The 27,968-nt window shown below is 40.0% G+C and overlaps 2 protein-coding genes across 2 annotated transcripts; one reads left to right on the forward strand and one right to left on the reverse strand.

Annotated features, from left to right (window-relative positions):
• Window positions 1-528: 528 nt before the first annotated feature.
• galk2 (galactokinase 2) lies at window positions 529-6,199 on the forward strand. Its single transcript, XM_022192938.2, has 10 exons — window positions 529-753; window positions 845-933; window positions 1,639-1,762; window positions 1,852-1,945; window positions 2,085-2,231; window positions 2,527-2,625; window positions 3,318-3,470; window positions 3,679-3,889; window positions 5,063-5,264; window positions 5,655-6,199. The coding sequence occupies exons 1-10, from the start codon at window positions 704-706 to the stop codon at window positions 5,860-5,862; spliced, it is 1,377 nt and encodes a 458-aa protein (XP_022048630.2). The 5' UTR covers window positions 529-703; the 3' UTR covers window positions 5,863-6,199.
• atp8b4 (ATPase phospholipid transporting 8B4) lies at window positions 6,169-27,795 on the reverse strand. Its single transcript, XM_022192911.2, has 28 exons — window positions 27,369-27,795; window positions 26,994-27,052; window positions 20,345-20,403; window positions 20,136-20,249; window positions 19,937-20,035; window positions 19,781-19,842; window positions 19,598-19,670; window positions 19,262-19,332; window positions 19,028-19,107; window positions 18,709-18,867; window positions 18,480-18,568; window positions 16,234-16,430; window positions 15,773-15,981; window positions 14,958-15,001; window positions 14,704-14,869; window positions 14,423-14,611; window positions 14,029-14,144; window positions 13,566-13,730; window positions 13,370-13,481; window positions 13,152-13,257; window positions 12,396-12,531; window positions 11,784-11,967; window positions 10,054-10,277; window positions 9,875-9,958; window positions 9,161-9,406; window positions 8,928-9,066; window positions 8,711-8,841; window positions 6,169-7,985 (listed from the first exon to the last, which is right to left on the reverse strand). Exons 2-28 carry the CDS (start codon window positions 27,022-27,024, stop codon window positions 7,653-7,655), a joined length of 3,618 nt encoding a protein of 1,205 aa, XP_022048603.2. The 5' UTR covers window positions 27,025-27,052; window positions 27,369-27,795; the 3' UTR covers window positions 6,169-7,652.
• Window positions 27,796-27,968: the final 173 nt, after the last annotated feature.

Below are 27,968 nucleotides of genomic sequence, written 5' to 3' on the forward strand. Positions count from 1 at the left end.
GTGGCAATCAGAAAACTTTACTGACATTAATGACCCAAATCGAGTAGTCAGTTGTCAAAAGAGCTGCCCTTTAATGTGTTAGTTGACTAATGTAAATGTAAATGTAATGTAATAAAAATGAAAAACATTAACATTACCAATTTACAAATGCAATGTAGACATCTATTACACCTAAATAAATTAAGCATTGCTGCCTTGTCTTACTTCATTACTGTCTTTTAAAGTGGGCCATTATCATATCAAATGATTACATTACATTGCAGGCATTACTGGCATTACTGTTTTTTTATCATTAAGTTTAAGTTTAGTAATTTACTTTACTACCAGCTGGAGTGTTCCAGTTAATAAATGTGTTTTCAACCTGAAAGTGATGAGAACAGGGCTTTAGGTTCAGTCTATTCAGTATTATAATTAAACTTACCAGCCAGTACATTTAATTCAGCTGCCTACGGTGGCCGGTGTAGGGCGTGTGTTGGCTCCGCCCCCTGTCCTGCAGTCACTTCCTTGTTTCCCCGCTGTTCCAGAATCAGCTGGCAGCCTCTACATCGAGCAGAGTTTGCTCAGGACTGACCGCAGTTCAGCCAGAATACATATCCGGATCTCCTTGTGACAGTCAGCTGATCTCGGCTGGTTATGTGGAAGTTTTGAGCTTCACTGTCTGACAGCAACAACTCCATTCAGAATCATTTCAAAACAGGTAGAAATGGCCTCAAACCCTCCCTGGTTAAAGACCGAGATCACTGCTGATGAAAGGTGAGAAACAACGACACATGCTGGTTGTCACGGAGGTAGAGAGGGTGTATCATCTGTCCGATAATTCATTGGCTGTTTTTGTCATTTACAGGCTGAAAAACTTGAAAAATACTTTTGAAACAAAGCATGGAGAATCTCCTCTCTTCTATGCATGTGCACCTGGAAGGGTAAATCTAATAGGTAATGCCATTTTATGCAGGTTTAGCAGGTTTAATTGACGTCTACACACTAGTAGTAGTGTTTGGAAATATGTCGCATCATTGTTTTTTTTAAAATTGTGTCAGTCTTTCTCTCCAAAAGGCTAAAATGGAAATGCTGCCTGGAATTAGTATTATAAAACCAAGAAAACATTACCATGCCTCAGTCCTCTTCTGCATTAAATTAGGTGGAGTTGCAGTTGATTGATTTTAGAACAAGTTCAACAGCATAATTGTCACTGACTCGCTGTTTGAATAAGACCAAAATTTCTTCAGATCTCCTTCTTGAGTGGTGATAAGTACAAGATGACCTGTCGTATTTCTAATTCTCCCACCTGTCCTTTATCCATAGAGCCTGAAATAGTTCATTTTAACTCAGCAAGATCAGCTGATAGGTTGCTCAAACCTGCAGTGAAATAGTTTTCCTTCACTTTTTATGAATTTTCTCACACTATGCATTGTGTACCAAATTTAATAGTATGCTATTCAATTCAACCAATGAAGTTAATTGTGCTAGTGGCTAAAGTTTAGACACAGTAACCCATTTAGGGAAATGTTATTTTATATTCAGATTTAAACCTGCAGGATATTTGCTGTTTGAATCTTTTAAACAGTATCAGTTGAATTATTTCAGTCTAATCACTTATAAGCTCCCTCTCACATATCTTTTTGTCATTATTCGTCACAGGTGAGCACATTGATTACTGTGGCTATTCTGTGCTACCAATGGCCATTGAGCAGAACATCCTGGCTGCCGTGTCAGTGAACAACTCAGGAACAATCCAGCTGGCCAACACAAATCCTCTGTACCAGTGAGATGAGAACACTCGTGATCGCTGCTTAAATGTCTGTGCAGTATCTTTACATGTTTTCGTAACGTCTGTGATTTGTCTTTTTGCAGGGATTTCACAGTGTCTTGCTCAGAGGTCATCGCTATAGACAGAGACAATCCAAAGTGGTTCTATTATTTTCTCTGTGGAGTCAAAGGGATTCAGGTAAGATGTGTATTGAGTTCTATATTCTCAACTAATGTAGTGGCTACAACATATAATCTGAGATGTAATGCTGCTTACAAAGTGGTAAAATTGCACTTACAAATATTGTGCTACATTTTTGGCATGTTTTTATCTTCAGGAGACGTTTGAGATCCCTCGTTTAGTAGGGATGTCATGTGTCGTTGATGGAACCATCCCTCCGAGCTCCGGTCTGTCCAGCTCCAGCGCCTTAGTGTGTTGTTCTGGACTCCTAACAATGGAGGCAAATCAGAAGTCCCTGTCAAAGGTAAAAGCCTATGTAATTAAAACATTTAATGTGAAGATCTGTGTATCCATTTTGAGGACAAATTAGGGGATGAGGATTCAGTCGGCAAGAAATTAAGTATTAACTCAAAAAGAAGATGATTCGTAACATTAAAATAAACCTGATGGTGCTTCACTTGTATCCCAGCTGTCGCTATCAAAGAGTGTTTGTCATTTTCACCTGATAGGCATCTTTATTAGATGTACAATTCTTCCGTTTTTGCTTCCTAAATGCCCTTTGTTTTTCTGTTTGATCCGTTTACTCTACATTCGTGCAGGTGGCTCTTGCAGAGATCTGTGCCAAATGTGAGCGCTACATTGGTACAGAGGGAGGCGGCATGGACCAGTCCATATCATTCCTGGCAGAGAGAGGAACAGTATGGAGCTTTTCCTTTCATTGCCTCAGTGATGACCTACTGTAGACTCACTTATTAGGCAAAAAAGTGTTACAAACATTAACCCTCTTGTCCTCATTTACGGGCACCAAAAATATTGTTTCCTTGTCAGAAAAAAAATCTAAAAATTCTGCAAAAAAAAATTCCCAAATTTTCGAAAATTTGCAAAACCTTCAGAAAGAAAATTTCAATAATTCCATAAAAGTTTTATTTTTTAAAAAAAAATCCCCCAAATTTAGCAAGAAAATTCTTGTAAATATTTTCAAAAAAATTAGTAAATATCTTCAAAAAAAATCCAAAAAATATCTAAAGCATTTGCATATATCGGTAAAGATTCTTATGTTCTCTTAAGAACATTCACATAAAAATCAACCAAAATCCAGTGAATTTCACTAATTTTTTATGTGAATGCTTTTAAGAAACATTTCTAACATTTCTCTTTTCAACAAAAATGTAAAATAAAATCCCAAAATGTGGACATCAGAAGTTTCACTGTGACTTTTTTTTCCCCCACTTCTTCAAACTTTAAAATGTGTCAATTTTGACCTGCAGGACAACACGAGGATTGGAGCATTAATACACTAAATACTTGTCTAGAATTATACAAAAATCAGTCGTTGCAAAAATTGAGCATGTTTAATTTGTTTTTTGAAACCTTTTGAATTCTCTGCTAGGCAAAGCTGATAGAGTTCCAGCCTCTGCGGGCCACTGATGTCAAGCTGCCAGATGGGGCCGTGTTTGTGATTTCCAACTGCTGTGTGGAGATGAACAAAGCTTCTACTTCCCACTACAACATCCGTGTGGTGGAGTGTCGCATCGCCACAAAGGTGCAGTGATTCCAAAGACCTCAGACTGTTGCTTTGTTTCTGTACTGCACTTGACTAATTAAATGATCTGCAACTGTGATGAGTAGCTGAGTGTTTAGAAGGTGTGCTAGATTTTGTAGGAATAACAACATTTAACCAAACAGCATCATATTCAGTATAAGGACATTAAATAGCTTATGTGTGTAATAAGTGGTGGATGTGAACTCAGATGCTGGCGAAGGCGAAGGGTCTGGAGTCGAGCAGGTTGCTGAAGCTGGCTCAGGCTCAGACGGAGCTGAAGGCCTCCCTGGAGGAGATGCTGACTCTGGTGGACGAGGTGCTGCATCCTGAGCCGTACAGCCGGGAGGAGATCTGCAAGGTGCTGGACATCACCTTGGAGCAGTTTTCAGCAGACCTGCTGAGCGCCAACACTCAGCACAGTGAGTAACATCTGTGTGTGTTTACGTAGCAGAACGGATTCAGTCTGTTGCTAGATTGTGAGGAAAGCAGTAATTTTGATAATTGATTGGATGTTTAAGGTCAGATACAGTGGTATGCAAAAGTTTGGGCACCCCTGATAATTTTCAAGATTTTCCTTTATAAATCACTGGTTGTTCGGATCAATAATTTCAGTTGAATACCAGGCTTTGCAAAAGTTCTGTTACATGGTTTCATGATCTTTAGAGACGTTTAAATGTCGGAGTGAGAAATTCCATTAAATAAACTGAAAGTTCTACCTTATAGGCAGGTGTCATTAACACAAATTTGTTCTCCGGTGAAGTAGTATCAAGATGGAAGTCAAAAGAGTTGAGATATCTGCTCTAAACAAATTTTGTGTTCCAGTAATTAGTGCTAAAGGTATTCAAATCAATAAAACAACAAGGGTACCCAAATTTATGCACCTGCCTACTTTTTAAAAATAATTATTGCACACTTTCTGTAAATCCTATAAACTTCATTTCACTTCTCATATATCACCTTGCTCGTCTGCTATATGATATATTTAACTGAAATTAATGATCTGAACAACCAGTGATTTATAAAGGAAAATCTTGAAAATTATCAGGGGTGCCCAAACTTTTGCATACTACTGTATCTTGTAAAATTTGCCAATTTATCTTCCAAAATCTGAAATATGAGGAGGTGTGACACATCATTAGCATCAGTCAGTATGACAGATTAAATCCTTAACGGATAATTGATAATTAAAATAAGATTTAAGTGCAGATCTAAGCATCATATGTCAACACTGAAATGGGTCACAGAGTTTTATATTCATATTGTGATATTAGGTTGCATTTTGTCTGGGATTTTATTTATTTTATATAGTGAAGTCTGTTTGTCTGTATTTAATTGCATTATATTTAAGTTGTTTACTTAAGTTGCCAACAAACCTTTTATTCTTCAGATTTTTCTTCTATGTAAATATCCAGTTAAAAATAATAACCTTTGAGATATATGGTGAACTATGCCATCATATTTGAATTTTTAGTAATAACTGGTCCTATGCTATCATAACCTAGCATCAAATCTGCTTCATTCATGTCTCCATACAGATGAATAACTTGACAGACTTGAAAAACGGTACTTTAACTTTTTCGCTTCTCTTCCAGTGACGCAGTTTTGGCTTCACCAGCGAGCCAAACACGTGTACGGTGAAGCTGCTCGAGTGCTGCAGTTTAAGAGCGTCTGCGACTCTGAACCTGCTGAATCCATCCAGCTACTCGGAGATTTGATGAACCAGAGTCATGCGAGCTGCAGAGACCTCTATGAGTGCAGCTGCCCTGAACTGGACCAGCTGGTGGACATCTGTCTGTGAGTAAAGCAAAGTGTCTCTTCACTTAATGCCATCACAGATCTACACTCAGGATACTGGATATTAGCCAATGAAGTTTTAGAGAATATAAAAATGATGTGTCCCAATTCATACTATGTACTAATTGTACATTAGCCTTGTGGAACTGAAAAGCAAGATAAGTTAAATGAAGGAGAAACTTCAACATAAAATACAGACATGCTATTCTTTGTATCGTTAGTGTTGAATGTTCAACATTACACACTGGCCTGACTTCAGCATAATAAAGTCACATTTTTTTTCTCTTTACCACCTACAGTACTACTGATGATCAGGAGTAGCAGCATTGAAGGCTCGTGTTGTTACACTGCACTGAAACATTCGCTTCTTGTTGTTTGTGCGGCTTGCAGGAAGGCGGGGGCTGTGGGTTCCCGGCTGACAGGAGCAGGCTGGGGAGGCTGTGCCGTCTCCATGGTGCCCACTGAGAAGGTGGAGTCTTTCTTACAAGCTGTCAGAGCCGCCTACTACCTCCCCGATCCGCGCAGAGCAGCCATGGAAAAACAAAGTTTGTTTGTGTCAAAGCCGGGTGGCGGAGCTGCGATTTTCCTTGAGGAGTGAAATACATCATCTGTGCCTGCTTAGACCACAGTCAGCCAATATCAAATACACTGATGAAGGGAAATAAAGGGACATTTTCTATATTTTCAAACAATTAAGGAAGAAGACACTTGAAGATTCGTTAATTTCTGTGTAGCATTTTACCGCTATACAGTTTATGCTGGAATATAAGGGCCAAAAAATGTACTGAGTGGCGCATTAAATCATGTTTTGTTTTTATAAAATCACAAATATGTAATATTTTGGTGAGCTAATTCACACGATTTTCATCTAAACAGAAAAGATAACAAATAAAACGGCAACCAGTTTGTGTTGTATAAAATCCATTCATCCTTTATTAACGTTTACTGAAGTTATTTCTTAAATATTGTGAATGTTTTCAGGCTTTACGTGTGTGCACCGTTGCAGCAGCGGCCTTTACACAACTTTTATTGGGCTGTTACAGTGAGTCGGGTTTGTGGTGTGTTAAAGAAAGTCCTGACTATGGGCTCACACTCTGGGCTTCTGCACAGGATCGATTTTCAATTCATTAGAGAGCAGTGGTGGTGGAGGCTCGGTGGTCTAAGGCACATGCCACTCTGCTGTACTGCATTCAGGACCTGCAGCATTCTGCATTTAAATCTGCTCAGGAACATTCATCACATAGATCCTCATCCCTTTCCCTGTTACTCTTGCTGGTCAACTATCTGCCGGATGAAAGAACATACACCATTTTCTCGATTTAAATTAGACAGTTAATTTCCGCTGGTGTTTTTTTTTTTTTTTTTTTTTTTTGGTGTTTTCAATTGAAATTATGTTTGGGGTTTGATCAAAGGACATTCAGATTTTGAACAGCAGCTGTGCAGTGTTTAAAATTAGGATTAAATCACTATTTTAAAGAGGATATCACATTCAAGCCATGCATTCTAGTTTCACATTTCTTTGAATACACTTGAGCCAAACAACCATTAAATATAAAATAAAAAAGAGACTTGTCTTTAACAGGACCCTTACAAGGCACAGCACAGGGAAAATAGATCTCAGAGTTCATCTTAGCATTATGAGTTCCATATTTCCAGCTGGGTTAATGGTGTACTGTATATACTGGCAAAAGTCGGTAATAAAAGTTGGAAATCGTTGTTTAAATTGTGCTTACCGTCACATTCAGCAGCTTCACTTCAGTATTTACAGAATACTTGTATTTTAGCACTTTGGATATTGGTTGAGAAGTTTCTGTGCATAGTTTTTACAGATGGATCTTTTTTTTTTTACAGATGCTTTTTGTTCTGATGATCAGGGCTACCTTACATACACTGATGTAGAATACAAAAGTTTGTTTTTGACAGCTAAAGGTACCAAAATGTGCTCATCTTTCTTCATTAATTAGAGAAGGCCATGCCATTGAAGTTATACAAAATAAATGCAATGACTGCGATTGGATTAAATTGGATTATTTTCCCGCACAATGGTAAATATGTCTTTAAGTTTGGCAACTCATGCATAATATTTTCATAAAATGTACTCACTGCTGTCAAAGTGAGAGTTTTCAAATTCAACAAATCTCCAGCGCGGTGAAGATGAAAAAGTTTTTATCTTCGAACAGCTGGATTTTTTTGAAAATGGTTCCTCCATTCGATCATGTTTTCACTGGCCTTCAACATTCAGAGCAAACATGATTCACACTGATAAAAAAAATGAGGTACGTTTGTGTTGTTGATTTGAGCGAAAATTCACCCAAATGAAGGACACTCACTGTTTGTGCTTGGTCTGTGGGATCCATGCTTATGGTATCCTGTTCTGTGTGCAGTATCTCAGTCTGTCAGTCTGTGAGCTGTTGTTTTAGACTCTGTATTGCTTTCTTGCTGCTCCTCTGGTGACCCCTTGCTCTCAAAGGAGGCGCAAGAAACTTCGTTCTTTCTCTTTAACATGTTTTCTATCCAGTTGGAGCTGTGTGGCGTCCTTCCAGGGGAGCGAGCAGAGGACACTGCGCTCATCCTCATGTTTTTGCCTGAGGTAATCAGCTCTCCGTAGCCCTGCTGGTGGGAGAAGGCATAGGCAGAGCGGCGGGAGCTCGTCCTGCGTACTCGCCTCAGGTTCTGCTCCTGAGGCCCCTGTTTCCTTCTGGACTGTTGGAGATGACGGACCTGTCGAAACACAACAGTGACAAGTGGGATTTTTTGATTATTTCTGGTTTAGAATGCTGATCATTCTGAATACAGTGAAGGAAATGAGTCTGTTTATGTATTTATATACTGTTATTTCAGATCATTTGATACAGGAAAGCATTACGTTATAAGAATAAGTGCCCAACTAAAATAGGAGTACAGAAATACTATTGGAAAAATGTAGAAGAAGGAAAAGTAAAAATTGGTAAAAGTGATGCATCATTGTGTAATCAAGATTTTATTACAGCTGAATAATATTAAGCTGATTTTTAAATACTTTACACACAATTTATTATTAATCTATTTGTTCCCAACATCAGGGTCGGGCCCCATCCAGAAGGTCACAGGGTAAATTGGAGGAGTCTTGAGATGATTAATAGTGTAAGAAACAAGATAAAAATCCTACTTTGTGAGGGTGTGCTCCCTATTTAGACTTGCTTTAATTTTTGCTCTTGATAAAATATTGGATAATCTGACCTCTCCATAACGTTTTCATGGTCACAGAATATTATTTACATAAAACCATGTAAGAAATTTAGAAGACAAATTATTATTTTGGTGCAGATGTTAACAATTCATACGCAAATCGGATTTGTGACGTGACAACAAGCATAAAAGAAGAAGCATGAAATTGAAACAAGTTAGCACAAGTACTAAACCGTACATAGGCACAGTACTTCATTAGGTAGTAAGTGTTACTGTACCTTGTCTGTGAGAGTTGGGAAGAGGTCGACTCTCAGGAAGCTGACCACTAATCCAGGCACAACACAAACCACAGTGGTGAGCAGAATAACCAACCACACACTCTTCTCTGACAGACAGTTGCGGGCCGTGCCTGAGGAAACAGAAATTTATTTGTACTCAATTTCCCTGGAGCAATTTTATTCCCGATCACTCTGACTGACAGTGACTCAAACTCACCAATATATGGGAAATTACTTGGAAAAATGCCAAATATGCCGTCACTTTGCATTGCAAACAATATGGCAAAGTAAACCGTCAGACTCCCCCATATGAAGAAATGATTGACTGCCGTCCAGTAGTGAGTATCGAGTCCAATCTAGGAACAGACACATCACAAACATGATCACAGTGTTGACCTTTTTGATTTAACAAGGGTATTTCAGTCTGCCATGTTCTGTTTATTCTCTCACCTGGACACTTACGACTATGACCAAGGATGTCGCTATGGTGACAGCAAATGCTTGTTGATCAGAAAAGTGTGAGCCATCTTCTTTCACCATGAGAGAAAAAGCTCCGTAGGGAATAAAGAAAAGCAGGAAGGACGTGGCCATCCCCTGCAGCGTGCACAAGAAGAACTGACGTTTGTTGAAGAGAAGGTTTTGCTGGCCGGGTTTGTACAGACTCGGATGGCGAAGGCTGTTCTGGTCATTGACGTCCTGGAGGAAAGAGAAGCAGCATAAATACAATGTGCTATTTAATAAGAAAAAGAACATATATATTATGATTAGGGTGCTAAGAGAAGGTCTGTGGCAGCTGTATGAGTAAATTAAAAATAATGGATGATGAGCGCAGAGGATAGTCGTATGTTTATATGGGATTAGTGGTTCTAGTTACATGTAAGTTAAATGTAATGTAGCGCCTACTGTAGGGTTAGATTTTAGGTACATTCATGAGGTTTATTATTTAATAATTATGACAGTAAAAGAGGTCTTCATTAACATCATATTCACCTTTTTGACTTCACAGTATCTTGAAAAGAAAAGCAAAAATAAAAGTATACTCAGGAGGTTGCCAATGGAAACTAGTGAAATAAATAATGTTCCATTTTGAAATGAGGAGTATCTTGAAATAAGATCTAGGTCATTTTCTATTTAGGTCAGTGCTTTATTATCATCACATATTACCTGATCAAAAAGTCCCATTGCCAGCACTGGTAAGGATGTGTAGACTATGTTGAAGAGAGTAATGAACCACTGGTCATACACAGTCTGTGGAAAGAGGACACTTATTGCATCAACATCACTGCTTTAATGCAAAAAAAAAAAAGCATTCACGAACTTCACAGTAATCAGGGTCTTCTCACCTGTGCTGAGAAACCACAGAAGAAGCCGTACCAGAAGTGTACCAGGGTGAAGGCAAAGTTTTTGTAGAAGAAGTATCCCAGGAAATTACACATGCGGAAGTAGGACCAGCGTCCGTGTACCAGCAGGAGCCTCTGCAGGTACCGGAACTGAGCGAAGGAGTAATCTGAGGCCAGAACAGCCTGCATCCCCTCCTGTCCGCTGATACCAACACCGATGTGAGCAGCTGAGTAAGAAATGTAAAGTTTAGGTCCCAAACTGAAGAAATTGCTGTAGCTAACTCCATCCATCCATACTACACTTAATCCTCTGTAGGGTCAGAGGGGCGACTGGGTCTATCCCGTCTAACTCAGGATGAAGAAAGGGAACATCCTGGACAGGTCACCAGCCTCTTACAGGGCTACACAGAGAAACAATCACACTCATATTCATACCTACAGACAATTTAGATTCACCAATTAACCTCAGCATGTTTTTGATATGTAGGAGGAAGCTTAAGAACCTGGTGAGAACCCACGCTGCACAGGAAGAACATTCAACCTCCACACAGAAAGACCCCAGACCCAGGCTGGGACGCAAATCGGGACTCTTCTAGTTCATCTCTGACTCTTTAAACATTCATTTAAATATACTTCAGATTTATATAGTAAAAAAAACCTGAAGCTTGTACTCACTCCTTGAACAGAAAGGAGAAGCTCTGTGAAATTAGGCAGTAGAGCCTGACTGATAATCAATATATACCGATATTGCCCTGGTCATAGTTTTTGCACAAAACTTTCTTTTACAGAACATAAAACAGAAAAGATGTTTGGGACAAACTCAGAAACTGTGTCATGGCATAGATTGTCTAACAGAGTCCGCTCCGATAATAAGTCTACAACACTCTCAGAACTGCCTGCAGCACACGTAGCAGAACATCTCAGCTGAAGAGATGATGGTGCCTTGTTAAGTTTTCTTCATGGCATTTTGTTAACTAGTTTTGGAAATACATTGCTGGAAAGTTCATAATCAACAACAACCCCATCAAGGGGTGGCATGGCTCAGTGGGTAGAGTGGCCGTCTTGTAACTGGAGGGTTGCCGGTTCAATCCTGGCCTACAGAGCTCATGTTGAGGTGTCCATGAGACACCGAACCCCTAACTGCTTAATCCTTATGGGTCGTGGTTAGCGCCTTGCATGGCAGCTTCCGCCATCAATGAGTGAATGAGATGTATAATGCAAAGCACTTTGGGTATTGTATCAGGTATAGTAATGTGCTATATAAATACAGACCATTTACAATCATCTCCCTTTTTAGGATTAACGCTAACATATATCAGGATTATCAGTATCACAATTTCTTTCTCCCTAAAACTGGAATCGACCCCAAAAACTAAATATCTGTGGAGCTCTAGTGAGCACAAAGCCCATGACTACAACAGGGAAACAAGGGAAAACAAATCTTGTGTGTGGCTGTTGCTACACAGCAGAGCACCAGCATCTTGTAGCAAATAGTTTTTATTGTGCAGTGTAGTGTTCTGACTGACTGAACTCCATCCATAATTTCAGACAGATGGTTAGGAGAGTCTGTGGAGATTCTGAAGCTATATACAGAACACTGACATCTAGGTAAATAACAATCTGGACGCTCAAACATCTTGGTACATTTACAGGAATCTGGATGCTTTGCTTTGGGACTAGAATGTAGCAGTAATACATAAGAAGCTTGTTTATGATGCCGTTCTGACACTTACTCTTGATCATGCTGACATCGTTGGCTCCGTCTCCTATGGCCAGAGTCACGGCTCTCTTGTGCCTCTTCACCAGCTCCACCACCTGAGCTTTCTGCATCGGAGTGACCCGGCAGCAGATGACTGTTTTGCACAAACAGGCCAGATCCAGCAGGATGTGCTCCAGCTGTGGCTCCAGAGCATGAGCCTGCAGGCGGACACATGCAGCACACCTGTTAAACATATTATTACCATCCTGTAACACCAGCCCCCTGTGGAGGCAACATCTCAGTGTAACATTTCCAGCCCACATCATGCGCACTGCCCAGGGCTCAGCGAGGGAGCAGCTCTTCTGCGAGGAAATGGATGCTAATGAAACCTGTAATAGAGCGGAGGGCCCTCAGCAGCACAGCAGCTCTCTGCTCATTACACACTTTGTTCACTCAGCAGCACATAGAGAGGGCAGAGTCAGCAGACAACAACAACCACCATTTAACAAACAGTGTAAAACCTGCAGGCATCAGGAGTAAAATTAAAACAAGCATGGCAAAAAACACGAGCACAACAGAGCATAGAATTAGCATTTCATTAAAGACACTACTGAATGCTCTATGATAAAACCGTTTACTGTCTTACCAGACTGTGTCCATTGATGACTAAGGCATACTCTGCAATTATAGTTTCTTCAAACACAGAATCTTCTGTAAACATCTTCTCAACATCTCCTGCACTACCGACCCGACTCAGGCCCAGGATGTGCTCCTTAGCACTCCTGAGGACAGAGCAAAGACAGTAAACATGCCCTATCAGTATATTTAAAGAATCCAATAGAATAGAATAGGTATTTATCGTCACTGTTACAGAAAACAATGAAAATCAGTTTAGCACCCTCTGTATAGCAGCATTAAAAATAAACTATATAAGGCAATACTAACACACACTAAAAATATATACAAGCAAAATATAAGAGCAAAATATACGGTGTGGAACCAGTTTGTGGTTAGAGACCTGCTCTCCACCTAATTATTACACATGGTAGGAATTGCACTTAATCATGAATATTGCACTTGTAGGCATGTGATGTTGTGATTCGGGGGGAGGGAGCAGACATTTGACAGCTTGGGGACAAAAGCTGTTTTTGTTAGCTTTGGCTCCAAGTGTCCTGTAACGTCTACCTGAGGGGAGAGAAAAGGGAGTGTCCTGGTGTGAGGGGTCTCTGGTGATTCCTCTGAATTCTTAAAGGCACTGAAATACCATGTTTTAGACATAGATTTTCCACAGATGGGCAACTAAACACAGCAGCTTAGCAGCGTTTCTGTTGGACTTACAGTTATTGTCAATGTCAACTATTTGTGTGCGCAGAAATAAAATTAAAATGTATAATGTGTTCACCTGAGCTGCTGCTGCACTTCCAGCAGTGTGTGTCCAGAGACAACAAACACCTCGTTCATGTCATCACGCAGCATGTTGCAGGAGTAGCCGATGTTCATCGCTGTTTCTAAAACATCACACAGAGAGTTTAAAGCGATGTACAGCAGCTTTCCACAGACAGGCAGCTAATAAAGCAGCAGTCTTTCTAAACAAAAGCACCGTTCAGATCATTTGGTTACCTAGTTTGTCACCTGTGAGGACCCAAATCTTGATGTCGGCCAAACTCAGACACGCGATAGTCTCTGGAACGCCTTCCTGAAGTTTGTCCTCGATTGCTGTGGCTCCTAGAAGCTTCAACCAGTCAGCAGTGAGGCTGCAGTCACTAATTGAGAGTGGCTGAGTGGGAGAGAGTAAAGTAATGGATATCAATGTTACCTTCATGCCTTGCTCGATCTCCTCATAGAGATCAGCCAGCTGATCTTCACGGTTCTCGATCACGGTGCTCGCAAAGAGAAGTTTCTTCGTCCAAACTTCAAAATAATCTTCATCAAGCTCTTTGTAGGCCAGAGCCAATGTTCGAAGTCCTTCTCCTGCAAATTCCTGCAAAATGATTGAAGAAGTGTGATGAATTAGTGAAGAGAAGAAACAGTTTTCATGAAAAGGACAGACATATTCCAGAAATATAAACATTATTTTTAAGTGGAAATGCAAACAATCTGAATTTATCTCTCTTTAATCTATAAAGCAAACATACTACCTGATGGAGGAGATACACTCAGGTCCACCTGCTGCAGGAATTTTTTTTTAGCATTATTAGAGTTTTGTTTACCTTTTCTGGTTCATTGAACAAGGCTCACAGTGCAATTATTGTAATACTATCCAGCTCAATGACCCTTACACTGAGGTGTTCTGAGGTAGTGCACATGAGGTCTTCACTTGATGGATCCAAACGCTCAAAGATAATGGTGTCAGCACCTTTGGAGTACAGTTTGATCTGTCCCTGTGGATTTCTCACTGTAACAAAACAAAACAACAAGAAAACAAACTATTACTTTTTTTTAACAAACCCTATTAGCACATATACAACCAAAGTATGGATTACAGACTGGAAATAGAAGAATGTGCACAGAGTTTTATTTGATTGATGTTTAAAAATGGCAGAAGAAGGAATTATGAAAAGGAATTTGCTGTGGATTTTGATGCATGTTGTTCTTTTTTAAATTACGTCATGTCGGCTACTATGAAATAGTCGGAGCATAAGTGAAGACCTAAGTTATAAGTGAAGACCTAACCAATGACACTCATTCTCTTGCGCACGTTGTTGAAGTCCAGAATGGCCAGCAGCTGGTAGGTGACAGCTCGTCCCATCTCACACAGTGTGATGGTTTCTGGGGTTCGAGCCCGGAAGACAAACCCAAAGTTTCGTGCTGCGGTGACCAACGCTCCCTCATCAGGTGACTGGGCCTGGTACACCAAATGTCCTTCAGTTTAACAGAAACATCAATGAGAAAACCCTTCAAAAAATGTATTATTTTTTGCCTTTTTTCTGCTATAAATATTTGATCAAGCTTACCTTCACTCTTCTCTTCTGGCATGACAGTGTGGCACAGAGCCAGCAGCCTGAAAAACTCCTGCACCGCCGGATCCTCCAGCTTGATGGCTTCGACCAGGCTGCAGTCGTAAAATTTAAACCTTCTGTCGCAGAGGGGGTTGAAGGAAAAATCCACACAGGCTGTTTTCTGAGGGAATGTGAACATCAAGAAGGTGACTGTGTGGCACTAGACTTGATAGAGAGCAAAGACGTTCTGTTTGTTTAGATCTACCAACCTCTGTAATTTCCACCTTCTGGTCAAATTCATCATAGACATCACCTAGAGAAGGAAGGTAAGATCATTTATTGTTCATTAAAGATAGCAGAAATACAGCTTTGCCCCTATGATTTTATGTGATTGGTTATTAGTTGTACAACAGGGGTCAAATTTTTTTTTAGGTTGAATATGACAGTTATTTCTAAAATCTTGCACGGTCAGGCCAAACAATTACAGTATTCTTGCAGAGCCACAATTATAATTTCCTTTAAGAACAAATAAACAACTAAAACAGAGGTTAACTCATTACAGGCCAACAAATGCTAAAACTGTCCACTTATGCTACTACAAGAGCAGTCATTGTAGCGAGATGTTGTTGACTGGAATAAACTTGAGATCAGGACAAACATGTTGCACACTCTGGCTCCAATTGCATTTTTCTTTAATTGGGATGATGTTGATCTTGAAGAAGGCTTGAGGGTCGAAACGTCATCCAAATAAAAGAGAAATGCACACATGGAGTGTGTGACACTTTCTTCCTGCTCTCCAGATGGGTTTAAATACTCAGAAACAGCTGCTCTGTGGTTGAGCCTGACATGCATTCATGGATAGGAGCCCCTCAGTGTCCTAATTCAGTGGATCATTGGAGGCTCCTGCTGTGTTAAACCTACTTAAGAAAACTTAATGTCCACTGCATATTTTAGGAAGAAATTTGTTTTCTTGTCCATTTCTTTTGATTTTGAATAATCTGTGTGTTTAAACGTGATCGCAAATTAAATGAGAGGCTCATTAGCCCGGTGCTTCGATGCTCAGCATTTTCAATAAGCCCCGTACCGTAGGTCCGTCCATTAATGGAGCACTTGCTGAAGACCATGATGTTCTGGGTGAGGGTGCCTGTCTTGTCGGAGAAGATGAACTCCACCTGGCCCAGCTCCTCATTCAGGGTGGTGGTTCGAGCTTCAGCTGCTGTGTCCATCTGACTGTAGTACATCTTCCGGTCCCAGTTAATGAAGAAACTGTGACCCAGACGTAGAACCTCCACACTGAGGGGAGATTTGGGTTTGACCATTTAGTTAAAAGGGACACTTTCAGCACCAAAGTAACTATTTTGGAAATTCTGTTACTTAGAAAAAGCACGTGCAAAGAAAAATCAGAAAGAAAACTTAGGAAATCAGTTTGTAAAATAAAACAAAACCGTATAAAACACTAGAACAAGGCAAAACAGGATAGCAACTTGTAAGACCAAATTCTATTATGAAATAAACCTAAGATGCTAAAAATCAAGATGCTTTTACCTGACATATAGTGAGATGGGCACAACGGTGTTGAGGATGATGATGTAGGACCAGAAGGTGAGGAAGCCAGAGAAAACAGCGCTGCTCTGAAACTCATCCCACGGCAAAAACACCTCAAAGTTTCTGCCAATCCAGTTCTCCCAAATCGTGTTTCCAATCGCCAAAATAACCCCCATGCATATGAGGAAGGCAAAGATCTGAAATATATTTTAAAAAAGGATTGTTTTAATTTAATGTGGCAAACACAGGAATTGATCATTTCAGCTACTCTTTATTAAAAGTAAGAGGATTTTTGTGTTTCAAGCATCTTCCATTTAAAGCTCCTGCACCCTCACGGTATCCTCGGGCTGCTGCTCACTGTTAACTATTAGGACAGAGGGGAGTATACAGACTATTCTCTTTCTTATCAGTACATATCAGTACAAGTTATTTGATGACTCCTGAACATTACCCAAAATAAGTGAAAATGCACACCAGAGCACCAGCATCTTGAAGCAAATTGTTTTTATTGTGCATTGCAGTGTTCTGACTGACTGAACTTCATCCATAATTTCAGACAGATAGTGTGGTAAATCAGTAGCTATATGCAGAACACTGGCATCTACAGTCATTGAAAAATTATTAGACCACCGTTGTTTTCTTCAATTTCTTGTTCATTTTAATCCCTAGCACAATGAATGGTACATTTGTTTGGACAAATACAATGATAGCAACAAAAATAGCTCATAAGAGTTTAATTTAAGACCTGATTTGTAGCCATTTTCCATGTTTTTCTTGATAATAACAAAAATCATTTAAATTCTTACATCAATAGCTATGGCATTGTACTGCCAAAAACAGTGCTTTTCGTCTGTTTTAGTCACGTGATACACACAGGAGTTAGTACTTGATTGCATGACCATGACTGCAGCCATGCATCTCAGCAGCCCATTCTTGTTGTACAAATTCAAACAAATTTGCTTTGTTTTTGGACTTGTGGTTCTCTATTTTGTCTTTGATGATTTTCCACAGGTTTTCAGTTGGATTTAGATCTGCCGATTGAGCAGCCAAGGCATGGTTACAATGTTCCGGTTCTCCATTAAGGCTTTAATTGGCGTTGCTGTGTGGCAAGGGGTATTTTCTTGTTGGAAAATCCAGTCAGTGGAGGCAAGAAAGAGTTTTCCAGCTGATGGAAGAAGACTGTTTTTGAGAGCAGCGCTGAACATGACCTGGTTCATTCACCCTTCACACAACTGCGTTTGTCCTGTTCCACCCAAACTGAAACAACCCCAGATCGTCACTGATCCACCCCATGGTTTACTGTAGGGGCAAGACAGTCTGGTTTGTAGCTTCTCCAGGCTTCCTCCTAACCACTAAGTTGACTGAAGTGGGCATCAACTGAAAACTGGATTCATCACTGGAGAGAACCATAGCCCAATCCTCAACAGTCCAATCCTTGTGATCCCCAGCAAAGAGTAACCAGACTTTCCTCTGTCTTTCATTGATGAAGGGCTTCTTCCGTGTCCTGTGTAACTTCAGACATAATTCTTTAGTTTTAGGAATGACAACTTCTGAGTTGTGCTACGGCTTGAATTTAAGCAGGAAACCACTCTAGGCCTTTGCATGTGCAGTGCTGCTTATGACATGAAATGACCTCTTATAAACTCTGGGAATACAATTAAGCTGAAGCATGTCAAAGAGGACAAAACGTTATAAAATCAGCTGCATTTTTTGTCGTGTTCATTGTATTATTTTGGTAATATACCTTTTGTGGTACCAGGCATTGGAATGAACAACAATTTGAAGAAAGCAAGGGTGGTCTGATATTTTTTTCCACGACTGTAGGTAAGTAACAATCTGGATGTTCAAACATCTTGGTATGTTTACAGGAAACTGGACGCTTTGCTTTGTGACTAGAATGGACATAACCTGTACAGTTACACTACCAGTCAAAAGTTTGGACACACCCTCTCATTCAATGCCTTTTATTTATTTGTATTATTTTCTACATAGTAGATTAATACTGAAGATTAACACTTTTTTGTTTGCAACATAATCCCATATGTATTCTTTTATAGTTTTGAAGTCTTCAATATTAATCTATGATGCATAAAACAATAAAATAAATAATAATAAAATAAAAACCACTGAATGAGAATGTGTCTTCAAACTTTTGACTGGTAGTGTACATGCATTAGTATAACATTTTTTAGTTTATCCTTTAAAGTTTTGGCTTACGTGCAGTTTGGTTAACAAAAATCTCTTACCCACAAAACCAGCGTGTTCATCAGCTTGTCAATACTGGTCCTTTTAAATTTCGTCCTTCCACAATTTTGCATCAGTTTGGTTTGCAACCCTGTTAAATGGAGGCAAAAAATAACCATTAGCGCTGAGAGAACATTAACAAATGTGTTATAAAAAGAGGAAAATAAAGCAGAGCTAATGGATGTGGGGAATAAAAGCATCAGAACAAAAAGCAAAAAAAGAAACTAATACCAGCAAAGATGACTATTCCAAAGCACCACTCTGTGTTTCTGAGAACACAGCCTCGCAGGAGCATTTTTTCATTATCCAGTGGGTATTTGTTGTCTCTCCAGTATAATGTTCCAGTAAATTTATCCAGCTTGTTGTTTGGAGGCTCACAAATCACTTCTCCTGAGAGACAAGGAAAAAGCAGACCAAAGATTCATACAGCACCAATCCTCGCTGCAAGAACAGTGAAAAGAAAGTCCAGTCTCAAGTCTAGAAATCCAAATAAATCAACAAATGATTTGTTACAGGGATGTGACAATAAATAAACTTGGCATCATCTCACCATCAAAGTCCATCAGTTTTGAAATAGATCCCAAATCTGAGGTGACGGTTAAAGCTTGGCGAACTTTCAGATTCGTCTCTCTGTTTGGGGAAAAATAGAAAAGACAAGTCTGAGTTCTGACATAGAAATGCACAAATGTAGTAGTCTATTTTTGTCAAACAGTCTGCTCATTTTACACTTGAAGGAATCACACAATGTTACGCTTCTACTTTACGTAACTAAAGCAATACTTACCCATCCAGCTCTGCAGTCTCGATATAGCACAGTCCATAAGGCTCACTGCTACAGAGGAGGAGGATGTCTGCCTGTGTGTAAATCCAATATGAATCACTTAGAGGTGAAAAAGCCAATAAATCATCCTCTGCATCACTGAACCTGCACTCAGCAGCCCCTGAATCTCCCAAAAGAAGCCTATATTGTTAACCAGTGCAAACTATTTCCCTTATTATATTAGAATATACACCACAGACTTCAACATCCTCCGGTGAATATGGCACCGAAATGAAAGAGGAACAACAAATCATCCAGTAAACAGAACAGTTCCAACACAAAGCAGCTTCATTTACTCACAGCAACAAACTGATTATTCTCTAGTCTGATTATATCGCCCACTCTGACGTTCATCCACTTCTCGTTCTGCAAACTAGGAAACAAGAAGCACACAAGCTTACAATTAGACCAGATAAAAGTCGCTGAACAATATGTGAATGTGTGTTTTAACATAAAAAAAGCCAGAGAAAAGTGATGAAGTACCTCCCTCTGATGAGAACCTGAGACTGACGGTTGTTTACTTGCCGGTCGCTCTTATGTCGGAACTGAAATTTTAAAAAAAAGTGGGCAACAGTTTAACCAATGGAGATATGAGAGGAGCATTCAGAAGACTTGTAAAATGTCAACAATGTGACTAACGTAGTCATCTGTGGCGTCCTTGACAGCTGTGATCACCAGCACTAAAACCAAAGGCACGATGGTTGTGAACCAGGAGAGGGAGGATATTTCTGGAATCACCTGCGAAGAGACTCCACATTAGAAGTCTTGTTTTCATCTACGCATCCTGAGACAGACACTAAAGCAGATTTTACCCACAAACAGTAGAAAACTCTCTTACCTGCAGGATCAGCAGCACTAGGAAGTAAGCGTTCGCCACCCGCTGGAACTGTTCAAACAAGTTGATGGGCAGGAAGGTGAAGATGTTGTACTTTGAGGTTTTGATGCGATTGTCCTGAAGAGCCACACATTTAGAACCAGTACTGATGAAATACTTCAGGCCATACTTGCGGGTAAAGCCAACTTAATGCAATTCTGAGGTCTACTTACGACATAAGAGAACTTATCGTTGTAGTCTCGTGCGTTGGCTTTCACACGGCGTTCCTTCTCTACAAACAAAGAGCACACGGTCATTATCGAAGGTCCAAACTAAACATCATTTACTATCAAAAGAAGTAGAATGAATAAATTATGATTTTAAAAAATGTGAAGAAGATCTATAATGCCTCCTGTTGTCTTCATTTTCAGGCAACAAAAAATACTGTTTCCTTGTCTAAAAATAAATCCAAAATTCAGAAAAAAATTTCCCCAAATTTCTGAAAATTTGCAAAACCTTCAGAAAGAAAATTCCAAATAATTCCTGACAAGTTTCCCTTTTAAAAAATCCCCCTAATTTGGGAAGAAAATTCTTGGAAATATTTTCAAAAAATGCATAAAAATCTTCCAAAAAAAATCCTAAACATATCTAAAGTGATTACATATATATCAGTAAAACTTCTAATATTTACTTTAAGAACATTCACACAAAAAAAACTACCAAAATCCAGTTACATTGGCTGGATTTTGGTTGATTTTTATGTGAATGTTCTTAAGAAACATTTTTAATATTTCTTTTTTCCACCAAAAAATGTTCAAAGATTTCCCACAAATGTTGAAAATGTGGACATCAGAAGTTTCACTGAGAAAATATATATTTTTTCCATATTTTCAAACTTTAAAATGGGTCAATTTTGACCCGCAGGACAACATAAGGGTTAAAGTTGCCTTTTTATTTGGGTTTCTTGGGTAGGATCCTGTTGACAAACTCGTTCGCTAAGATGAGGACGTCTGCCTCTTCTACCTGCTCCATCTCAAGTAAAGACTGCAGCAATAAACGGAGGGACTTTCAAGCTCCAAATAAAATTAGCCTCATCTCCTCTGAGCAAAAACCACTTTGGAAAATGGCAGACACCTCTCAGCGAAAAAGTGCATCAAGCTAAATTTAGAGATCCGCTCAGCGCACTTAAAGAAAGCTGCAATGCTCACAATTTCCCAAATGGATTACCGATCACAAAAACAACTCTTTTCTTTACCATCACGTGTCATCTTAGTCAGTAACTGGTGCCTGGTTCCACATTAAAGCTGCTGTCCGGAGTTTCCGTTTGTTTTCAATTTATGTATCATTTTTTAACAAAGCTTAAATGTGTTAGTCTAGTTCGATACTATAATATAAAGTTAGTATAACGGGATATGAAAATTTATTCATGAGCTCCGCCTTCATCTCATAGACCCCCATGTTATTCCAAAAAGCGCCGGTCGCTGCCGACCAATCAAGTTCGAGCTTCAGCTTTGTCATGCTGTCAATCAACGGTTACGCGCACAGCAAGCAAGCCCATGCAGAGGTGGGCGAGCTACGCACTACGCAACCGCGCGCACATTTGTTTTGCTTGTGGAGGAGAGAGCATCGGGGCTCAGCAACTTCCAGAAAAATTACCAATCCCACGGGTTGTCAGGCCAAGAGACTGCAGGACGTTTTTTGGCTCGGGGTGCTCGCGTCGCTCCCCGACCATGGCCTCCATAGTCCGCCTGACTGCTTCGTTTAGATGCCCGACCTCTGGAGGAAGATGCTGGGGCGTCTGGGACATACTCTTCGTCAGAGGAGTCATGCAATTCTGAACTCTAGATAGAAATAAATAAACAATGTAACACATATACACGCGTAAATGCACTAAGTTTGATAAACAACGTCATCGAGAGGGATACACGAGTGTAATCACATATTGAAACTTTACTCGTTCGTCCTAGCAGATTCATGTTATTTTGGTATTAGGACAAGTTAGACTCAATACAGCATTCTAACGTAATTCCTTTATTATTTACTAAATGTACTAAATGTAGAAGAGTGGAAAACAGCAAAACAGGCGAGATGCTGCAGCACTCCGGGCACTCCTGTCATGTACTGCGCGCGTGCACAAATAAAGGGCCAAAATCAGAGGGAGGGAGGGACCAACAGTGTTTCGGGAGACGCTGCGATTCAAACTCCGGACAGCAGCTTTAAAGTGTGAGGATTATTTCTGAGATCATAAAACAAAAGATAACAAAAAATGGCATTCCATGCTAAAAGTGGACCCATCAGCACTTGTTTCTTTCAATACAAAGAGCATGTAGCCATTTTTAGAATAATGTGCTAGAAATGGTCGATTAGTCTCTGCTCAGTTAAACCCCGTGTCTAAAACCAGCCCTGAAGCTTGACTGGGCAATTTTAGACCAATCACAAATATAGCGTTCCTGAGCAAAACTCTAGAAAAGCAGATATTTATATAACTCACAATCTGTGTGTCAGAGAAATTCCAATCCATTCCTAGAATCAATCTGGGCAAGAAAAAAAAACACTTTTGGACTGAAGCGTTGTGTTCAACATAACTGAGCATTTTATCATTAGCATCTCACAGGAAGAGACTATGCTGTGCCCCTGGGTGTCATTTAAAAGAAGGGTTATCTGTGGAGCCACTCCAGGTTTATTCTGGGACCAGCACTTTTGAACCTTTACAGGCTACATCTGGGAAATGTGCCGATGACACTCATGATCCCAAATACGTGAATGCCTCGTAGTTCTCTAGAACTAAACGGGGACAAAACTGCAGTGATTGTTGTCAGGGCTCTGGTTTAGTTCTCAAACAGACTGACTGTGAAGATGAAATATGAAGCAAACAATCACTTTACCATCTCAGAATTACTGCCTGTGTGCAACCATCCATCTCTGAACACACAGAAAGGCTTTATCTGTAGCAGCCTGAATTATTGTAAGGTCTTCTTTTCAATCTTTAAATAAATACAGATGATTAAAAATTCAGCACCACGTCTCCTCCGTAGGAAACATATTAGATCTGTTTCAAAGGCTCTTCAACAGCTCCTTGTTCATTTTAAAAGTGTTTTTAATTTTTAAAGCTTGTGACAGATTAACTCCAGACTATATTTCCATCATACTGTTTATGTTTACCCCAGTTATGCTACATTTTGTGCTATAAACCCTCAACTGTGGAATAGAGGAGGTCACAGTTAATGGTTTAAAACTCAACTTTAACCCTTCGCCATTTTTTTTAATTGCCAAAATAACACTTATCAGAGCAAGAAACTGTAAAAAAAGAGATCAGATTTTGAGCTTTCCAACTGTCCATTTAACAAATCATGCACGATATAGAATTCTATATGGAAAATGATCCAAAAACAAGGTTACAATTGTAATTTTATTAAAATAAGCTTATTCTACCATTTCCTCTGACCAGAATCTGTGAAAAAAAAACAAATATTCTGCACTCCTCAACTATGAAGCAACTCAGCTGCAACCAACAGTCATGTGACAAAAAGACTTTTCAGCAGAACTGCAGGCTGTGTTTACACAGAGCAGATAGGAGACTGTAGGTATGGACACAAATTTAAAATGTGAGTAGTAAAACCTCTATTGCATGTACAGCCACTCTTTTTTTTCTAGTCAATTCTGCTAAATAAATAAACAAACATATTAAACTTTTTTGTGATTCATGGCGATGTTTTACTTCTAGCCATAGCTGCGCTGTTTCCATCGAAGTGCAGGAAAAATGAGCCCACAGTGAGTAAAAACGTGATGTGAGAAAACTCTTAGAAACTACTTCAGAGGGTTAAAATGTATTTTTTAGTGTTGCTTTCATGAAATGTTACTTAAGAGGTTTTTGTTTCATTATGTTTTATTGTGTTTATACTTTTATTTGCTCTCATTCCATTTCATTGGTGTCTCTCTTTCGTGTCCTGGGTTTTATTGATATAAAGCACTTTTAGCAGCACTTTGCCACACAAATAAAACTGTTATTATTATTGTAGCTAAGACTGGGGGCCAGACATCATGAAATGAAGTGAACGAGACTTTCCAGTCGGAGATCTCTATACATTTTTGTGGACTCTGCAGTACAGCAGAGAGGCTTTTCTTTAGCCCACTGAAGCAGAACGTCTCTAAAGCAGCAGCTTTTCCATTAAAGGCTGTACTGTGTCCAGGTATAATCTCAGTCTCAACAGAAACAATTCATGTTGATTTTTAATTTCCATATTCAGAGACGCATTGAGCTCATTTTATCGTTTACCCTCCCAGTGTCTTTTAATGACACCAACAGAATGGACCACTTCCTGTGATGAAATTAAGCCCACAGTGTTGAGACTGACATTGGAGCTGCTCACTGAGAAACTGAAGTGTTTGCTGTCATCTATGAAGCGTTTGTCGTGGTGACAATGAATTCATTAAACTCTCCACCGACATCTCTGGTCAGATTTCATTCATCTTGACATTTCACACAGCAAAGGTGGAGGTGGAAACAATACAGTTTAGTTGTTTCTATCACAGGATCCTGCTGAAGCTGCTTCACTGTCACACTTGAACAGAGCAGAGTTATTGGTTATGGAAACACCTCTGCTTTTGCTACTACAGGTCAACCTGTCTGCTGTGAGAAAAAGCCTCTGCATTCTTCAGTATCACTCAGTATGTTCCTCCCACCTGCACACCTGCTCCCAGTTCCCAACCTTTTGTGTTTTTGTGGCAGCCTTGCCTGACTTCTTGTGAACTCTCTTTTTGGACTTCTTGCCTGCTGGTTTTGCCCTTTTGGTTTTCCCGCTGTGAGCCTATAACCAAACCTTCCTCTGAGAAAAAACATAGTTAAAATGACCTTTGCCTTATGTGAATTTAAATCCACAACCTTTAGACATACTGCAGCAAAGTAAAACTTACTGTCAAAACGAGCAAACTCTTAACCTGCATTCTGTTACCCAGTTAAAACAATTACTACAGACGGACTCATTACCTCATTGTGCTGGAAGCATGTTTCACGGTCTCATAAAAGGATGGTACTCATAAGTGTCAAAACTGGAGCAGCACTGAAGCAGATATCCTGATTTTTAGTCCCTAGTGTGGGTCAAGCACCAAACTCACATTTTTGTCAGTATTCACAGGATGACTCACACTCGACAGCAAACTGAACCTCATGGGTAGAACAACAGAGTGCCTTCTTCAGATTTATTGCTCAGAAAATGTTCGCAAAAGTACAGTTTTGGTAAGAACAGAGCAAGAAGATTGATGCCACCTTTATATCTGTACATGGAGCTGGTTGACTTAGCTCAGTATAAAGACTGGAGACAAGGAGGAAAAGCAAGTTTGGCTGTCACTGATGGAAACAAAATGCGCCTACCAGCATCTCTAAAACTCAGAAATTAACACATTTTAAGCTCTTTGTTTACCGTGTACCAAAATCAAAGTGTGAACCCTGTTTCCAGAAGCTTTAGGTCAAGCTTAATGTCACAAATACGCACATTTAAAACTTCTCCACCAGCTAAAATGCTCATTAGTAGTAACATCTTACTACGTGTTTCACAGTATCACTCATATCATCCTCTATGCTTCTGATGGATGAGCCGTTGTCTGTGTGACATGAATAAACCATGACATCTGAATATGGTCGGCTTTAAGCTTCAAATGACTCTCCGTGGGCGATCGCGGGTTTGATAAGGCAGCGCATTCACTCCGTCTCAGCTTGTCCTTCTTATTCAACACCTGAACGCTTCACCTGCAGTTACATCTTTGACATTCATCTCATGGCTCGTACTTCAAGCCGATGCTTTAAGGCTCATTATCATGCCTGGTCATGCCGTCTGATGAGTCTCAGGAGGAAATACATTCACTCCCAAACAACACAACGCCAGTCAGCTGCAGCGCTGTGGAACCGTTTATCAGAGCACTCTTAACTTTTCACACAGCAGGCATAGATCTGTTGTTTCCAGACGAGCTTTAATCGCTGCTGAATTATGCATAACACACCTGCACGGAGCTGCAACGAGACACACGATCTCACACAACAACAGACATCCTCCTGCTATCAGTTACTATGACAATTAATAATTAAGACAAGCTATTATTGTTCAAAGGCTTTGGTCTGCTTAAGCATTTAATTAGGAGATCTTTCAAAGCCATTTTTCAGCAAGCACAAAGTTATTTCTAACAGGCTCATTTCTCTTTTCTTTTCTTGAGAATTGCAGCAGCAGGCTCTCTAGTACAAGTGCAAGTCCAGGCAGTGTACAATGAGATCATACAGTGAGATGATTCACAAAAGCTTCCGGTAATATTTGAAACCACATATCTCCTGAGTCCCATTTTGACACAGGAAACATTTAGATGATCAGCCTCTGTGGCTGCGAGACGTCTTTCTTCCTAAAAGGATGATAACACACACGGCGTACCTGAAATCCGGCTCCAAAATCACATGGAAATAATGGAAATACGCGGCTGCAAACCTACAAGGTCACCTCGCTCTGTGTGTGTTATACTGATCACAGGATGCTGTACAGATGCACACCACATGTGAAAAACGCAGTCCACATAGGCGCACACGCCCAGAGAGGGATAGAGGCTGCTGTATAAAGTTTCATTTCATCACTGCACCAGAAGAGGATAAGGAGGATGTCTGCCTCACACTAGATCTGTCTCCTGCTTTGAATAGAAACTGAAATTTTTACTAGTTTTATACCAATTTGCTCACCTTAAACCTGGAGATACGGTGCTTTAATTGCTTTTGTCTGTGCACCTTTACTGCATCTTAACTAGGTAATACAGTGTGTCATTTGTTGTGTTTTTATGCTGAATTAAAAGATTATAATGTCAACAACTAACAAAAATAAGAGAAAAGAGATTCAATTTTCCTCTTACCAATGTGAGGATTTCTCCTCCAGAATGCCATCTTCTCCTGGGACCTCCAAAGGATTTCCCTGAAACACACATGGAGAGCTCACATTTACCAAAAGTGGAAACCCCACAACGCAACACATGAGGTGACACAACAAAGAAAAGTGGTTCCTTTTTCTGTTCAGACAAGCAACTTTAAAAGTGTTGCATAAGCAGCAGCAGCAGGAAAATCCTCAGAGAGCTGTCTCCTTAGCAAAGACCCCAGGTGAGCAGTGAAGCCCCTGAACAAGGTGCACACATACAGATTGTTGCCTGGATGGATCAGTGTGTGGAATAAATAGTGGGTACAAAATGGTCGCAGATGCATCAAAAGTGCGCCTTCATCTTCCTTGTTCTTACCTTGCACAAGTTTGTCACAGGCGCAGTCTTGTGTTGTCTCCATGTATCCTGTCAGTCAGAGGCGACCGTTCATCTCCAGCTCCGCATTCCGCACATTTGTTCGCAGTCGGAGCCGCTCAATCAGAACCTCCAGACGCGGACGGAGCGGTGGAGGCTGCCGGTGTGGAGCTGCGGTGAGTAATGAGGAGAGGAGGACTGCGGACCGGGAGAAATGCTGCAGCAGGAGACGATCATCAGAGCCGCTATTCTGAGACCGACATGGGGAGAAACCGCGAGACTGAGGAGGAGCAGAAATCCACCGACTGACGATCATCACTCACACAGAGACACACGCAGCTGAGGCTGGAGGTGTGCGTGCGTGTGTGTGACGAGCATCTCTCACTCTATTTTCAGTTCAGCTCAATTCATGACACCCTACTGGTGAGCGTGTATGTCATAAGAAGGATACTGACAAAGAAGCAACATAAATACAACGGTAGTACAATAGTATTATCTATCATTTACAGTACAAAATAATTGCAATTTCACTGGATAAAAATAATGCGAAAATTGTTTTATTAAGCATACTAAAATGAATAGTTAGATAGAATAAATTTAAAA

This window comes from Acanthochromis polyacanthus, chromosome 8 (genome assembly GCF_021347895.1).
Source record: "Acanthochromis polyacanthus isolate Apoly-LR-REF ecotype Palm Island chromosome 8, KAUST_Apoly_ChrSc, whole genome shotgun sequence".
NCBI classification, from domain to species: Eukaryota; Metazoa; Chordata; class Actinopteri; family Pomacentridae; genus Acanthochromis; species Acanthochromis polyacanthus.